At 40.7% G+C, this 13,842-nt stretch overlaps 2 protein-coding genes and 1 long non-coding RNA gene across 8 annotated transcripts in view; 1 reads left to right on the forward strand and 2 right to left on the reverse strand.

Moving 5' to 3' along the window:
• HAS3 (hyaluronan synthase 3) overlaps positions 1–13,842 on the reverse strand; it is a 229,423-nt gene that overhangs the window by 98,619 nt on the left and 116,962 nt on the right. The window lies entirely within an intron of this gene.
• TANGO6 (transport and golgi organization 6 homolog) overlaps positions 1–13,842 on the reverse strand; it is a 178,982-nt gene that overhangs the window by 73,167 nt on the left and 91,973 nt on the right. For all 4 annotated transcript variants that reach the window (XM_082369795.1, XM_082369797.1, XM_082369796.1 and 1 more), the window contains one exon: positions 2,937–3,077. In XM_082369795.1, the coding sequence (XP_082225921.1) occupies positions 2,937–3,077 (141 nt within the window). The remainder of the gene's footprint in view (positions 1–2,936; positions 3,078–13,842) is intronic.
• The window catches only part of LOC309617566, a 147,484-nt gene that overhangs the window by 72,414 nt on the left and 61,228 nt on the right, over positions 1–13,842 (forward strand). The window lies entirely within an intron of this gene.

Below are 13,842 nucleotides of genomic sequence, written 5' to 3' on the forward strand. Positions count from 1 at the left end.
TGAAATAACAGCAACAATCTAGGCAACAATCACCAGTGGTTACTTAAAACCAATAGGAGGAAGGTTGATGGGGAAGTTTATTATGGATGTATCCTACTAGAAACACCACTGATCAATCTTCACATCACTAAAATGAGACACCAGACATCATACGCCTTGTAATGTGAGACAACAGGAAATACAATACACAGCACAGCCTATGAAATATTCTTGCCCCCTAAAATTTGACCCAAATTTACCCAAGTGTCTGTATCTATCAACTTACTGGAAACATGGGGATTTAATTCCATTAAAATGAGGTTCAGACTTCCCTGGTGGCGCAGTGGTTAAGAATCCGCCTGCCAATGCATGGGACATGGGTTCAAGCCCTGGTCCGGGAAGATCCCACATGCCGCAGAGCAACTAAGCCCATGCGCCACAACTACTGAGCCTGCGCGCTAGAGCCCGCGTGCCACAACTACTGAAGCCCACGCACCTAGAGCCCGTGCTGTGCAACAAGAAAAGCCACCGCAATGAGAAGCCTGCACACCGCAACGAAGAGTAGCCCCCACTCTCTGCAACTAGAGAAAGCCCGCGCGCAGCAACGAAGACCCAATGCACCCAAAAATAATAAATAAATAATTTTTTTTAAAAAATGAGGTTCAAGGACAATCAAAATAAATTGATGCTGATAAAAAGTCAGAATAGTGCTTACCTCTGGGGCAGGTATAGCTTAGGAAGGGAAAAAAGGAAACTTTATGGGTTATTAGAAGTTTCTCTGTACTGATCTGGGTGATGGCAGATATGTAGAAAACCATAAAACTACACTATTAAAATTAGTGTACTTTATATACTTTTCTATATGTATATGATACTTCAATTTTTTTTTTTAATGAAAAGAAAAAAAAAACTCCTGCTGATTTTTCACCATTGTCTAGCGGCAGGATGAAAAGTAGATGTGGTTAGGGAACTGAAGCCAAGAGGAAGCGGTAGTACTGCACCTGGCTCCTACCTATGGGCCTGTGTTCCCATGGAAATCCCCTTGTTGCAAAGAAGAGCTGGGGATGGGGAGAGCACAAGGCCTGGACCACTGAAACTAGGGTACTTATTAAAGAAGTCTTATAAAGTGGCTGTCACAAGGATTTCCACACCAATAGTAAACTGAGGACATTGGCTATGTTGTAAAAATGGGCTTTAATTTCACTTAAAGGATTTCAGTCAGCCATCTCATCTATGCACCCGGACAAGTTAATAAGGTGAATTAGAAAGTAGCAGTTAAAGCTAAGGCAATGTTTACAGCTGGATACTTGTTAGAGTAGGCTACAGGAAGATTAGAACTTTGAGAATTGATGGAATACGCTTTGAAATGCCAGAAGGCAGTTTTGGAAATTGGGCTAATTATGGAACTATGTAAGGAGGAGCAAGGCCTCTCTCCCACTCAACCTAGTCCTTCATCCCTACCTTCAATCTCACCACAGGAAATGATTTGGACTGGCCCGTGGAGATGGAGAAATGTGCCTTTTCAGCGTTTATCACGCCAATGATAGCGGTCTACCAGAAGTTACAGAGAACAGACATGTTTTGTTGATGCATCAGACACATCCTTCTCAGATCGATGATCACAATGATACACACAAATGGAAGTCAGAGGTGCATCTGATCCTGTAATACGTTAAACTTAACACTCACACCTACTGTGAGAGAATCAATTCTCATAATGGTGCACTAGTCTGATATGTTTCAGACCCATATTTAAGACTAAAGCAAATATAGAAAGTTCGCCCTTCTTCAAAGGGCAGAAAAAAGATCTTTTAATTTCACTCTCATGAGATTTTCCTTTCAGCGATAAAAGAATTTAAGTGGTTGGAGATCTAGGTTCTATCTTCTTTAGCCAGAGGGTCACCCAGAAATTAGGAAAATTAAGGGCTACGTCCGTGGAAATGATGCATGGCTATGTGGAATCTTTGGAAATCCTTAAAAATGTTGGTGAAGGAAGAATTCAACGTAAATTCTTGATACAAGAGGCAAAAGCTAGTTTGTTGTTTTTTTTGGGTTTTGTGGCCATGCCGTGCAGCATGCGGGATCTTAGTTCCCTGACCAGGGATCGAACCCACGCCCCCTGCATTGGAAGCGCAGAGTCCTAACCACTGGACCGCCAGGGAATCCCAAAGCTAGTTTGTTTTTCAAAATCTTCCCCTAGTGGGTAAAGAGTAAAATTTAATCCTTACAATAGCCATATGAGGTAAGTGCTATCAATATCCTCTTTTTATATATGAGGACACTGAGGCACCAAGAGGTTGAGAAACATTCCCATGATCACAAAGCTGATAAGCAGCAGCTTGGGATTTGATCCCAAGCAGTGTAACTCTAGAGCCCATGGCTTTACAACTCTCAGCTTGTGTGGTTTTGAGCAACTTCCTTCGAGTTGGTAGGTTCAGTTCTTAGCACTACTATTTACCAGCTGAATGAGTCTTGAACAAATTGCTAAAGGTCCCTGTGCTACAGTTTCCTCATCTATAAAATGGGCCTAACAACAGCCTCTTTATAGAATTTCTTGGGAAAATTAGATGAGATTACATACACATAGAGGACCTGGCACACAGAAGTCATTCAACCAGAGTTAGCGCTCTTCTTTCCCTGTCTGACAGTCCCCTTCTTTTTCATGGTTGCTGCTGCTCAGCAAGTGGGAAACTTCTCATTCCAGCTCTGAGGAAAATCAGGGCCCCAACATAGCTCAGGGGAGGAGACTAAGCAGTTGCAGAAGAACGGGCACTATTGCTGCCAATCTCTTGGTGCGCGCTGGACATTTGCTAAATCCTTGAGCAGGAAGTAACTCACCTCAGCCCCCAAATTGTCCTCACCTTGCTAGCATAACAAGCCTCCAGGTGCACAGACTTTGGTTCCACAGCCATACTGCTCCCTGACCCCATTCCAGATGCTGGAACAAGAAAACTCACCTAATGCCCTGACAATTCGCATCAGGATTTCCCCGACTTTCATTCTGGTCTCCAGTGTGTGCTTGTCTTTACCGCCATCATACTGTGCCAAGAGGCCAGGCAAGATTTTCTCAGGGTACACATCTGAGAGGAGGGCAACACCTAGGGTTGAAAATAAAAAGAAAGGATTCATTACTGTTCAGCACTGAAAAGAAAATAAGCCCAGACAGCCTGTGATGGGATGAAAACAGAGACATTTAAACCCACCTCTGTCATTCTACCAGCAAGGGCTGCCCTGTATTTGGAGTGACAACATTGTGAGTGGAAAGAACATGGGTCTGAGAGTTCACACTCCTGGATTCTTCTAGTCTCAGGCCTATATGATCTCTGAGATCACTTTCAGCACCGACATTCTATGATCTATGGATTCTAGACTCTGGAAGCAGAGGCTAGATGATTACATATCATGGCAGGGATTTACACAGCAGTGGGAGAAGACCGGATCAAATGCCCTCGAGGGAGCCTTCCAAGTCTGAGACACTAAGGTTCTATGACAAGTATCGTCGCTGCCCACACATCAGCCTGAAGCACAGCCGTGCTTCCTGTCTTTGCTGCAGTTCTCTACCCCAGTATGAGTTTTCTCTGTAAAACTGTCAGTGATGAGAACAACTTCTGTAAGGAAATAAGGAATGCAGATTCTGGGCATGATTAGTAGTAGACCATGCTTCCAGCTGAGTTCCCTGATCAGAAGTAGGGAAGACCCTGCTCTCAAGTCTCCCTTCCTAGTACGTGCTGATCCCCTCTCCCATCACGCCAGAACTCCTAGATGTAGAATCTGCAGCAGTGTTATCATCATCTGAGCCCAACCCCGTATCGAGTAAACTTTACAGGGGCTGACAGAGGAGGCGAGATACGACTAAGACAGGACCAGAAATAAAGCCCCTAGTCTCAAAACTATATAAATACAAATTCCATTACTTGGGGGGAGGGGTTACGTACTATACTCTAAAGAATAGTGAGGAAAAAGGAAAAAACAAATGAAGGAAGGAAACTCAGGTCTCAACCTACACCCAGGGTGAGAATGCTTCTCACCACCTCTACCCCAACCACTCCGGTCCATCATTTCTGGCCTGATTTTTTTCAAAAATCTCCTGATTGGTCTCCGTGCTTCTACCCTATTCCTGCACTGCAGCTGGAACTATCTGGTTAAAACGAGTCAGACCTCATCATTCTTCTGCCCAAACCGTCACTGGTTTCCCTTCTTCCCTTAATAATGAGCAGCCCCCATCCCCCACCTGCCTTCGCTCTGCCTCTGACCTCACCTCTTACCACGCTCTCCCTTCCTCACTGTCCTCCAGCAACTGTGGCTGGAACTCCTAGCTGTGGACCAAGCTTCTTTGGACCCAGCATCTTCGCCTTACTTCCCCCTCTGCCTAGGCTACTCCTCCTCCAGGTAGCCCATGGCTTGCTCCTACAAGCCCATCATGTCTCTGTTCAAATACCACATTCATCGTATATAAAATGACAGCCTCCTTCTTCTACCACTCTTTATCCTTCTCACCCTGCTTCATTGTTCTTCTTAGCAATTAATAGTACCTGAAATGATATATACTTGTTTATTTATTGACTGCTGTCCTCAGAATGTGAACTCTACAAAGTCAAGGATTTTGTTTTGTTCCCCACTGTAGCCTCAATGCCTAGAAGAGTGCCAGCACATAACAAGTGCTCAATAACTATTTGTCAAACGAATGAATGAATAAAAGGGTTCAAAGATACAGTCTTGACATAAATTTCAGGAATTAAGAAAGAGAAGATGGGGAAGGCGTAATATAAATGCTTGAGAAATCTATAATTATTTTTTATCTGAGTTTACCATTCTTCCATTTAATTTGACAATCTTGCAGGCAAAGTCTATATACTGTTTTCTATGTTATAGGTTGGGGTTCCATTCTCTTATAAATAGATATACATCAAGGCGATGCAACTGCTGAGGGCTACACCTGCTTGTCCATCCTCTTTTCTGCCCTCCTCACTCTTATACCTTTTCATTGCCTGAAAAGCCTGGGAAGTCTCTGCATGTGGGTCTTAAGCCACATCTGTCTTCCTTTATGTGGCCTCCAGTTTTACATAAACAGAAGCTCTGCTCTTTAGGGAGTTTCAGGCTGTGGTAGAACCTGAATTAGACAGCTTCCCTGTTGGCAAAATGTGACACTGCATTTGTAGGTAGCTCTATTATGCAAAACGAGGGGTAAGTTTTTGGAGGTCCAAGGTGGAGTTAGAGACCTCCTAGCATAGGAAAAATGTCTGCGGCTAAGAAAAGGATAAATGAAGGAAACAGCTTCCACATTCTAAAAGAGCCCAAAGGAAAAGTGAATTGATAGTTGGTAACTGCAACGCTGGCAGATGTTTTATCACTGATGTATCACAAGGCCTGGTACGTATTATAGATCTGTAGCAGTCATAACTACTTCTTCATCAGAAGTTCCTAACTCGAAATTCATTGGATTTGTTTCCTTTTAGGAATATAGTTGCGACTTCATAATGGAAATCAGTCGTAAAATGGGATTTGCTCTATAAAACTTTGATCTATATCTAGCTTTTCTGAAAAACATCTACTACTAAAGTCCCTTCTACTGTCATTTATGCCTATTTTTACCTCACTAATCTTTAGCAGAGAAGTTATTTACTTCCATGAGAATATCCCGCTGTATACTTCAAAACCAAATGAGCTCTTGATTTCCTTCTCTGTAGCAGACAGGCATTTTGGTTGCACACAGCATCTACTCTCTCTTCTGGTAACAACACCTGCTGTTCCTTTGGGAAATATCCCTTCCCTACTCTCAGTCTATGTAGTTTGCGTGGGGCTAACTACCCACTTTCTCTCTCTTCATGTGTTAACAAACTCATGTCAAGGCTGCCTTAGGATATTCCATGCCATCATCACCACAATGTCTGGTTCAGGAATTGGGGAAGAGACTCAATCCTGGAGCCAATTTTGGAACTACTAGGAAAGATGAGCTCCTGGAGTCTGTGTTGGGGGTGGGGGAGGGAGGGGGGATTGTTTTGTTTTGTCTTCTTGTTTTTGCCTGTAGAAGTGATTAACCTGGAGCTGCCAGTGGCCATCATGTGGAGAAAGTCAACCCCCAAATGGTGCAAACACAGAGGAGGGTCAAGCCAAGAGAGGAAAGCAGAAAAGGAGAGAACTGTGTCATGCTTTGAGCCCCAGGATCCAATTATACATTTACTCACTAGAACCTTTGGATACATAAGCCAATAAATATCCTTTTATGCTTATGCCAGTCTGATTTTTTTTTCAACCAAAGGAATCATAATATATCCTTCTTCAGGTTAAAGAAACAAATTCAGATTTTTTAAAAAACTTTTCCTATAATGCCAAACTTTTAGTTCCACCAGGGAGCATTAATTCTCCCAATCTTACATAAAAAGGTTGCCAATAGCAAAGTACAATTTCCTTGCTTCCCACAGTCCCAGGTTAGCAATTGTTTATCTTCCTGCTGGCTTGCTCCACAGACTGCTGCCAAATGGCTCTCTGACTGTCTGAGTTTACCTTCTCAGGATACAGTTGCCACCTATGACTTTATGAATCCCTAGAGGACAATGGTTCCTTCCTTACTCTTAGACGGAGCAGTGAAGAGAATCACATATGATGGTTAAGACTATATAACAATTTAAAGGGATGAGATTTTGTGTGGCTGTTTTGTTTCTTCTTTGAAAAGTTTTTTGAATTTTGACAACTGAGGAAGCCTGACCATAACCTTCATATGCCCCTTGGCCCCTTCTTTGTAATATGAAAACAGGGTAATTTCTGGGTCAGCACTGGGTTTAAGGAAACATGACACATCAATCCCTTTGGCAATAAGGACCAAATGATTGTGTGAGAGATACCTCTCCTGCTCTGATCACAGGAAAATGACTATGCATTTCAAGATGTGGTGTAACAGATAAGATACAGAGAAAGCAAAGGTGAACCAAATCTGGCAGGAGTTCATGAAAGCGTTCTGATCTGTGTTTTGGGGCAAAGCACGGGATAAGGCAAATTAACCAACTGAAAAAATATTATTGAAAGTACTTTATGCGACAAAATAGAGACAGTCAATTTTGTAAAATAACTGTTTTTTTTCCCCCAAAGACTTTCATTACAAAGCCAGAAATGTATTCTGATCCAGTGTTGACTTCAAGATGATCCCTCAGCATGCTGCTCAGTGATTCTGCAGACCTTGGGCAGTCACCATAGTTTAGGTCTCACTTTACACAGTGCTCTTGCATTGTAGGAAAGACAGTCTCATCCTAAATGTCTTTGCTGACTGGCTCTATCCCAGGAATCTGCTACATCATCCCCACTTTAAAACTAACCTGACTTATTCCCCTGGGCAGACAACAACCTACCTCCCAAAATACCCACATCAACTTGGAAACCACCTACTCACTTGAATTTCTCAGGTATTTCTGCAGAAAATTGTAAGAAACACAACTCCCCACATATTGAATGATTCCATTTATATGAAAATGTCCAAAATAGGCAAATTTACAGACAGAAAGTAGTTTCAATGGTTGCTTAGGGCTGTGGGAGTCGGTGGGGGGGAATAAATAGGGACTGACTGCTAACGATATGGAGTTTCTTTATGGAGGGTAAAACATTCTAAAATTAATTATGGTGATGGTTACACACTCTGTGAATATAATAAAAAACACTGAATTGTATATTTTACATGGGTGAATTGTATGGTGTATGCATTATATCTCAAAAACTTGTTATTAAAAAACTGTAAGAGTCATACAACTCAACAGCAAAAAAAAAAAAAAAAAAAAAAATCCAATTAAAAAATGGGCAGATGATCTGAATAGGCATTTTTCCCAAAGAAGACATACAGATGGCCAAGAGGCACATGAAAAGATGTTCAACATCACTAATCATCAAGGAAATATAAATCAAAACCACAATGAGATACCACCTCATACCTGTTAGAAGGCTATTATCAAAAAGACAAGATATAACAAGTGTTGGAGAGGATGTGGAGAAAAGGAGACTCTTGTGTACCGTCGGTAGGACTGTAAATTGGTATGGCTACTGTGGAAAACAGTATGGAGGTTCCTGAAAAAATTTAAAATAGAACTACCATATGACCTAGCAATTCCACTACCAGGCATTTATCCAAAGAAAACAAAAACACAAACTCAAAAAGATACATGCACTCCTATGTTCATTACAGCATTGTTTACAATAGCCAAGATACGAAAACAATCTAAAAGTCCATCAATGAATGAATGGACAAAGAAGACATCGTGTGTGTGTGTGTGTGTGTGTGTGTGTGTATACACACACACACACACACACACACACACACACACAATGGAATACTATTCAGCCATGAAAAAGAAAGAAATCTTAACATTTTCAACAACATGGGTGGACCATGAGAGAATTATGCTAAGTGAAATAAGTCAGACAAAGAAAGACATCCATAAAAAAAAATGAAGAAGCTTTTAAAGAACTTTTATGGAATAAATACTAATATCTATTGTTAAGTGGAATGCAAGGTGCAAAACAATGTGTACAGAATTCAACAATTTGTGTACAAAGGGGAAATACATACACACATTTATACACTCATAAATAGTTCTGGAAGGATACACAAGTAACCAATGATATTGGTTGTTTCTAGGGAGGGAAATGGAGTGACTAGAGGATAGATAAGAGAGAAGAGACTTTTTACTCTGTATCTTTTGGTATCTTTTGAATTTTGAACCATGTAATGTATCAAATATAACTAAATAAAATATAAGTTAAAAAAATTGTGATAAAGGGCACAGTCTTTTAAATAGAACAGCCCCTTTTAGAGATGAAAATGTAAAAATAATTTTCAATCAAATATAAAAGAATGATCACAAACATCTTCCTCCTGAAACCTCACTAAAGTGATAGGCAAGGAGTAAAAAAAACTGACAAACAAGGATAAAAAGAACATAGGTATCAAAGGCTGAAGTCTGGGACTTCCCTGGTGGTGCAGTGGTTAAGAATCTGCCTGCCAATGCAGAGGACACAGGTTCGATCCCTGGTCCGGAAAGATCTCACATGCCGCAGAGCAACTAAGCCCAGGCGCCACAACTACTGAGCCTGCGCTCTAGAGCCCACGAGCCGCAACTACTGAAGCCCATGCGCCACAACTACTGAGCCCACGCGCCACAACTACTGAAGTTTGTGCGCTCTAGGGCCCATGTGTCGCAACTACTGAGCCCACGTGCTGCAACTACTGAAGCCCACGCACCTAGAGCCCGTGCTCGGCAACAAGAGAAGCCACCGAAATAAGAAGTTCGCGTACCACAATGAAGAGTAGCCCCCTCTCGCTGCAACTAGAGAAAGCCTGTGCACAGCAGAAGACCCAATGCAGCCAAAAAAAAAAAAAAAAGGCTTAAGTCTGAGTAAAGAGAGTAAAGATGGGACAAAATAATGATATGTATTTGATAGAGCTGTTGGATCATTTGTAAAAAATTAGCAATAATTACATAGAAAACTAAGCAAATATACAAGAAAGGACAACTGAATTAGGCTTAGCGATGAATAATATCCAGAGTCAGCAACAAACACTGCCCAATGATTTAGCCAAAAACTGTGATGGGGAAATGGCAGAAGGAGAAGGGGTAGAGGCGTGCATGTGCAGGCATGCGTGCATGTAGACGTTAAATCTTCATCCAACAGACAGGAAATGAGTAGAAAATATGCAAAATTTTTAACATCGAGATCCATGAGAACATTTTATTTATAAATAGGGAGGTAATTACTAGAAGAAACAACTTAAACGGGGGTAGAGGGGATGGTTATCTCTGAGGACTGTAACCGTGAGGGGGTAAGCAGGGCAGGAGACAAGCTTCTTGATTCTTTACAAACTATGTTCAGAGAGATTAACAGAAATAAGTTTGTTTTAAAAACTAGAAAGAAGGTAAAATGTATATTAACCTGGGAGGAAGCTCTAGTTTGAAAGAACAATGATGGTGAAGAGGTAAGGCACAAGGAAATTTTCCTTCTGATGACAAAAAGATAATCACCAACCTGTGATTGTCCTTTCTTGTTGCAGCTCAAGGACACAAAGATAAGAAAGGTAGAACCTGAAGAGAAGGAGACTACTACCCTCTAGCAGGGTACTTCAGTTGTTACATTAGAGACGGCTCATTATAATGGAAACTAACAATCATTTCAGCTCCAAGAATGCAGGAAGCTGCACAAACTGGGGAAGTTGGTTATTAAATCAAGGAAGTATGGGGAACTCAACTGAATAGCTGGGCTGTCCTTGTAATCACAGTAAATGATAGCGTCTAGCATGCCAACGTGATGTTAAGTTTCTCTAAAGCTCCAAAGTTGTGTTAAGTGTGGACAAGCCCCAACAACTTTATAAAGATTCAAGATGAGCAAGTGTTACTCAGGCCTGAGGAAAAAAGAGGGTTAGACTAAAAGTTGAAGATTTGTAAGAGTGGCGGTACAGTACCCAGTGTCTGCCTCTTTAAATCAAGATCTAAATAATATACTCAAACACTAAAATAAGGCCAATATATTTGCTTACATTGTTCTCTAATTCCCATTTTGGAGGGCAAAAAGTTGAAATTAGTAATAATCTATATTTACCGACAGTTAACTATACTTGCCGGAAGCCATTTGGATCATGAAATATTTATTTATTTATTATAATAAATAAAAACCTAATAGCAAGGACAGTAAAAATTCCTAACATTTAATGAGTGCTTTCAATATGCCGGGCATGGTCCTAAGCACTTTATATGCATCATCCCTTTAATGCTTCCAACAATCCTTTGAATTAGATGCTATTTTCATTCCTAATTTTACTGAGGGAGAAGCTGAGGAACAGAAGGGTGAAAAATATGGCCCAAGATCACAGAGCTGCCACATGACCGAGCAGGACTGCAAAGCTTCATATGCTACCCCACCACCCACCCGGCAGCAGTGCCTAGGAGAAAATAACTGCTGGAATAGCGCTAGCTTTGCAAATCCTAACCCCAAAGATAGCAAATCTTATATTTTCAAGTATTTATCAGCCATAAAGTTTACTTTCTGTTAGACTCCAAGGTCAGAGGAAGGAGAGGCACTCTGCACACTGCATCCCGTATGAACAAGGCAGAATCCTCTTGGGTCTAGTTGGGCTTCACAGGGACTGCCTTGTTCTTAATTGGTGTATTTATTTATATTTATCTTTATGTGGAAAAGGGAGGTAGTAATGTTAATGAAATTCACAGACGACTTTAACTTGAGATGCTGCTAACATTAGTGATGACAGAGGAGGCATGCAAAAGGAAATAAAAAACTTGGATTTCAGTGAGTTTCAGTTTTCAATCGGTGATTCTCAAACACCTCCACTCCACATATTTATGGCTATTGCGAGCCCCCTAAATCTCTTATTCTATCACCCTCCCCCAATAAATAAAACCCAAAACAGCACCAAAAAGCTTAGAGTCCACTTTGTCAGGACTACCTCTATCAAATACTTCTGCATGATTCAGAACAGAGGTGAGAAAAGTGAGCCTCAAAAACATGATGATCAAGGGTCTGTAGCACATACAGAAATATGAACAAAGCTGCCCTGACTGAAGGCTTAAGTGAGGAAGGAAAGAAAACAGCAGTTACCACTGCTTTGAGAGTAATCACTGCCCTATGCATTTAGAGAAACTTGCATTTCAGCTGGTCATAGGTGACAAATAAAGAACCAGGATGTTATTCATTTAGTTCTCTTTATGTAGCTTTCAAAGAATGAAACATTTTGTATAGTAACATTCTCTTTATGCTATTAAAAGAAACACTTACTGATAATATGAAAAGAGGGGCTTCTGATTTCCCAGAACACAGTACCTAGTCCTCTTTTAGCTGAATCTAGGTAAGAAAATAAAAGTCTTAAAGACCCCTAGCTAGGTGGTCCCAGTAGAGGGAGTACCACCTGAACTCCAGGTTCATTTTTTTGTAAGTTTTCTACTGGCCTTTCACCTCAAACCTATGCAAAGAGAAGCTGCAGGATCAGCAAAGCTGACTGATGCGGCAGGTTCTCACTAGTTTTGAGAGAGCCGAAGCCTCCCAGGGGAGTGGTCACCTGGCCTGAAGCTCTAACAAGACAGGGCTGATCTTTCACATGATCCAGTGTCTTAATGTTCGGAGACCTGCTCTGTGCTTTGGGTACTAAGCAGTGATACAGGCAAGTTCAAAACTCCTGAATTCTCCCATTTTTCCTTAAACATAGCAGATGTCCTAATGAGATGATTAGGCAAGTCTTTGTGACAGGTGCTCTGGGCTAGGACTGGCTTAGAAAAAGTGATTGTTGTGAAATTAGTAACCATGACATGCAGGACTTAAACTGTAGTTTCATATGGAAACCAGGCAGAGCTACTATAAATTGCCCTGATAAAATGCACATATACACATAAACACCCTGCCTACAATTTTGGCAAGTAACCAGATCTAGTCATGGCCCCCTTCAGGGATCTACACAGCCCTCAGGTTAAAATCCCTCTGCTAAGCAGGGCACCTATAGAGGGGAAAGGAGACTTGAAAAACTGTTTCCACAATCAAAAGAACGTGGCTTTTTCCCCCTGACGATACATAAATAATATATGATCACTGTAAAAGAGTCAAATACTAGAGAAAAACATAAAGAAGAAAAGAAAAATCACTCATGGATGTATGGGAGGATTGAGGAGTGAAGGCTATGGGGAACCAGTTTCTTTTTAGGGTAATGAAATGTTCCAAAATGGATTGTGGTGATAGATGTGCAACTCTGAATATACTCAAAGATATTATATTATACGCTTAAAAGGGACAAGTTATATAGTATGTGAATTATATCTCAATAAAGCTGCTTTTAAAAAATCACCTGAAACCTAAAATCAACATAAGCATTTTAGTGCCCTCTCATCCATACACCACTCTTTGAATGTAAATACACACACACAGACACACACACACATATACACAAACACTGTTTTTATAGTGGACAACTTTGTTTTATTTAACAGTCTTCTTTTTTATGGGAGGATGAGGGGGGCTTATTCCCCCAGATGTCTTGGCTTTCACAGTAGATCATTTGAGGTGGTCTGACAATAACATTGAAAACTTTAATAGCAATATTATTACTTAGGATGGAGAAATATTAAGGATTCTTGTCAATTTTACTTCTGTTAAAAAGACGGGAGGGAATTCCCTGGCAGTCCAGTAGTTAGGACTTGGCGTTTTCACTGCCGGGGCCTGGGTTCAATCTCCGGTCGGGGAACTAAGATCATGCAAGCCGTGCAGTCAAAAAAAAATTCAAAATTAAAAAAAAAAAAAAAGAAAAAGAAAATCTCTTGCTAAAAGAAGTGGGGGGGAAAGGAGTCAACTAAAGAAAATTACAAACCACTTATATAAAAGTATATAACACCACTATAAAGCAATTATACTCCAATAAAGATGTTTAAAAAAAGAGTATATAGAAGTAATCTGCAGCTATGACATAAATCATAAAGCTTGGAAAACAACTTTAGAATTAAGGCAATAGAAATCATTCTTTCACTCATTCACACATTAATAGGGTGTCTACTCTGTGCTAGGTACTAAGTGTTATAAACCTAATAGGACAGCACCTGTCTAGAGAGAGAGACAAATTAGACAATGATTACAAGACAGTGTGGTTAGTACAGCATGTTTGGGTGTAACGAGAGCACAGAGAGAGAAATTTAAAAAGGGTGTAGAAAGGGGTGGGGCTTCCTAGAGAAGGGGACAAGGGAGCTATGCTGCAAAAAGCTCAGGGTTCTTCAATTGTGAGCTGCCCCTGGGACCAAGAGCCATTTGCATAATTATTCATGTGTGGAAAAATTTCATAAACTTTTAAAGACAGAATTAGTATAGGCACCTAACTCCCATTTATACTCTTAGGGT

The sequence above is a fragment of the Balaenoptera borealis genome (assembly GCF_965194805.1).
Source record: "Balaenoptera borealis genome assembly, chromosome: 19".
Lineage (NCBI taxonomy): Eukaryota > Metazoa > Chordata > Mammalia > Artiodactyla > Balaenopteridae > Balaenoptera > Balaenoptera borealis.